Source organism: Merops nubicus, unplaced genomic scaffold (genome assembly GCF_000691845.1).
Source record: "Merops nubicus isolate BGI_N331 unplaced genomic scaffold, ASM69184v1 scaffold51354, whole genome shotgun sequence".
Classification (NCBI taxonomy): Eukaryota; Metazoa; Chordata; class Aves; order Coraciiformes; family Meropidae; genus Merops; species Merops nubicus.
In genome coordinates, this window is record NW_008605884.1 from 2,270 (window position 1) to 5,290 (window position 3,021).

Below are 3,021 nucleotides of genomic sequence, written 5' to 3' on the forward strand. Positions count from 1 at the left end.
CCACGTCAAGCAGCGGGCGCTCTGGATGGTGTGCACGGTGCTGGCTGTCTTCATCATCAGCTTCGTGCCCCACCACCTCGTGCACCTGCCCTGGACCCTGACAGTCCTGGAGCAGTGGAAGGCAGAGGACTGTCAGCTGCGCCAGCAGCTCAACGATGCTCACCAGGTGACTCTGTGCCTCTTGAGTACCAACTGTGTGTTGGACCCTATCATCTACTGCTTCCTCACCAAGAAGTTCCAGAAGCACCTTTCAGAGAAACTGAGGAGTATGAAAGGGAGTCGCAAGTGCTCCAGGCAAACCACGGACACGGTGATCGAGGGCACCATTCACCAAGAGGATGCCATCAGGATCTAGTTGAGCCCTGTTCTGACTGCAGATTCAGATGCACAAATTAGTGACTCATCCTTTCTAAAGAAGAGGCACTGAGGGACAAAAGAGAGGACTGGGATATCACATTTCCTTTTCCCCATTAGATAGAAGAACACATGCTCATTTCTTCTATCACACACAGAACTGGAACCTGTCGTAAACTGGCAGAAAGGCACCAGATGGTCTGGGCTGATGGTCTTATGGGCACTGAGAACAGCTCAGGAGATCTGCTTTTACATGAAAGAAAGGTGTCATCAAGTCTCTGCGGTGAGCAGCCAGAAGCTACGTGCACTGAAAACATCCACTGTGTCAGCCCAGATAGCACTGTCCCTGGCTCTTTGCCTGTCCAGCTCCTGAGAGGAATCCAGCATCAGAGCTGTAAGAGACTTCTAAAGACTTGGAAGCACAGACTGAGTTGCTAGTACCATCAAGTGACTTTTCTGAGCAGCTTGCATGGGTCTGTGAAGAGAGTCTGAGCTGAAGGAGCTCTTGAGTGGCTAGAAGGGATGTAGTCCAAGGAGTTCCACAAACACCATCAAAGAAGAGATCTGCTCCTCTGATCCCTTCTTAGCTACTCGCATGGTCTGCTGGGGTCCACATTGACAGATGTTTGGGAGTAGCTGTTATGAATTTTTGCCTTTGCTTTTGAATCAGCCACATAACTGACTAGTAGGCAAGAAGCGGAAGAGAAACTGGCAGTGCCCCAGCCCCCACCCCCAGATGAGCATTATGCCAGAGGGGACTATTGTCTGCCTTGGCTTCTTGTACGACAGCAGAACTGGCAAACCAGTAGCATCTTGCACTCAGTGTAGTCATTTATGGCTGACTGCACGTGTCTGTGGGAATCCAATCTCCCTTTGGATGCTCTAGATAACAGAAGATTATTGTCAGCACAGCCATTACAGTAAGAAGAAAAAAAAAACAACTTAAAATGCTTCAGTATCTTTGTTCTCACTTGTTTAAATCAGGGTTGTAGCAAGGAACAACACGCGATTCTTTCCCCCAGCCTTTCTGTTTCTGCTAGGAAGAAATGAAGCTGACCAGTTCTTGATACCCTGCCACAAGGGAAGCACAAAGTCAGGTATATCACAGCCACTTTCTGAGTCAGGCAGCGCTGCACGGTGGGGCCACCCCGTGACAGGCAGGGACCTCGGGCACCCTGGCAGGGCTGGAGACGCCTTGCTCAGCGCCGGCTGCAGTCAGGGGCCCAGGGCACGGTGGTTTTCCAGGGGTGCTGAGTTACACTGGTAATCATGAGACACCTCAGGTTCCTTTTCTGACCCAAATTGCTCAATCCTGCACAGGAAACTGGGCAGGGAAGGGAACTTACTTGTTTTCACAATAGTTGTTGGTTCCCTAAACCATATATAGGAGATTCTGGCTGATGACAGAAAAGCGTATCCGAGCTGTGACACCGGTTACGCAAGGACAGCAGCCTCCCCACAGCCACCAGAGAATGTGAAAGAGAAGCTGAAGTCTTTCCAAAGATAGGACCAAAGTTTGTATCAGACTTTCCCTATATTCAGTGGAGATATGGGTCCTTCAGATATATCTCCTGAAGATCCTCAGGCAGCTTTTATGCTAACTTGTGCAAATGAGCAGAAGAACTAAGACATCTCTTTTTCTGTTGCCACCTGCCCAGGCCAGCCATGCATTCCAGGCACGGTGCCAGGCAAAGAAAGGAGGTGATCAGAACCTGAATGCAGTTCCCTCCTGCTCCTGGACTGGACTTTACGGCCACCCATGAAGAAGACCTGCTGGCAGCTCATAGCAGAGTTAAACTCCCTGACTATGTCCCTCAGCCACATTCAAAGCTTTGCCCTGAATCTGCAGTCAACTGAGCCACAGCACTCAGCAAGGGGGCAATTTCTCTAATAAAAAGCCTAAATCCTGCTTGCTGGAGGACTCTGCCTCTGTATTTCTGCCCTCCCTAGATGGCACCTTCTGGCTGAGGAGCTCCAGGAGCTGCAGATGGGGTGAGCTCCCCCCAGGTGAGAAGATGGGGAAGGGTCCCTGTGACACCCCATCTGATAGTGAAGCTCTCTTGAGCCAGAGCCCCAAAAGCACTGAACAGGATTTGACAACTCTTAGAGGAAATGGGCATTTTATGGGTAGATCTGGTGTGATCTACTGATTCCTGGAAAGCTTGCAAAGTTTATTGCTAAGGCTGTAAATAACGTGCTTTACTCCACAGAAACCAGCTGCAAGGCCAGAGAACAAACGTAAACTTGCATCTAAGGAAGAGTAAGTGGAGAAAAAAGCCTGAGGACATTTCAGGGGGCCTATGTTGCAGTAACTGGGTCGGCAGCAATGCCCCTCTCATTGGAAGCGGATCTCAATGGAGCTCTCCCCGGGGCCGCCTCACTCGGCTCTACTCTGCAATAAAACGGACCCTCCGCCGTTCTGTTCAATAAAGATGTGCCCCACTTCTCCCACCTCCTCATCTTTCTGGGCTTACCCTGACGGGCAAGGCCTCGGTACCGCGCTGACACGGCTGGAATTCGCTGTCGTGCCATCTTTTTCCAAATCTCTCTTTGGAGAGGTGAAGTTAAGAGCGGAGCGAGCTCAGAGCTGCGGGAAGGGAAAGGGAAGAGACCATTCCAGAGAGGAGACACCTCGCGAAGGCTCTGCCAGAGCCGGGGCCACCACCG

The 3,021-nt window shown here is 50.9% G+C and overlaps 1 protein-coding gene across 1 annotated transcript in view; it reads left to right on the forward strand.

Annotated features, from left to right (window-relative positions):
- PTAFR (platelet-activating factor receptor) overlaps positions 1–355 on the forward strand; it is a 1,090-nt gene extending 735 nt beyond the window's left edge. Inside the window, 1 exon segment of the mRNA XM_008939450.1 lies at positions 1–355. This exon segment is cut by the window's left edge and continues 29 nt beyond it. Within this exon segment, the coding sequence (XP_008937698.1) occupies positions 1–355 (355 nt within the window).
- Positions 356–3,021: the final 2,666 nt, after the last annotated feature.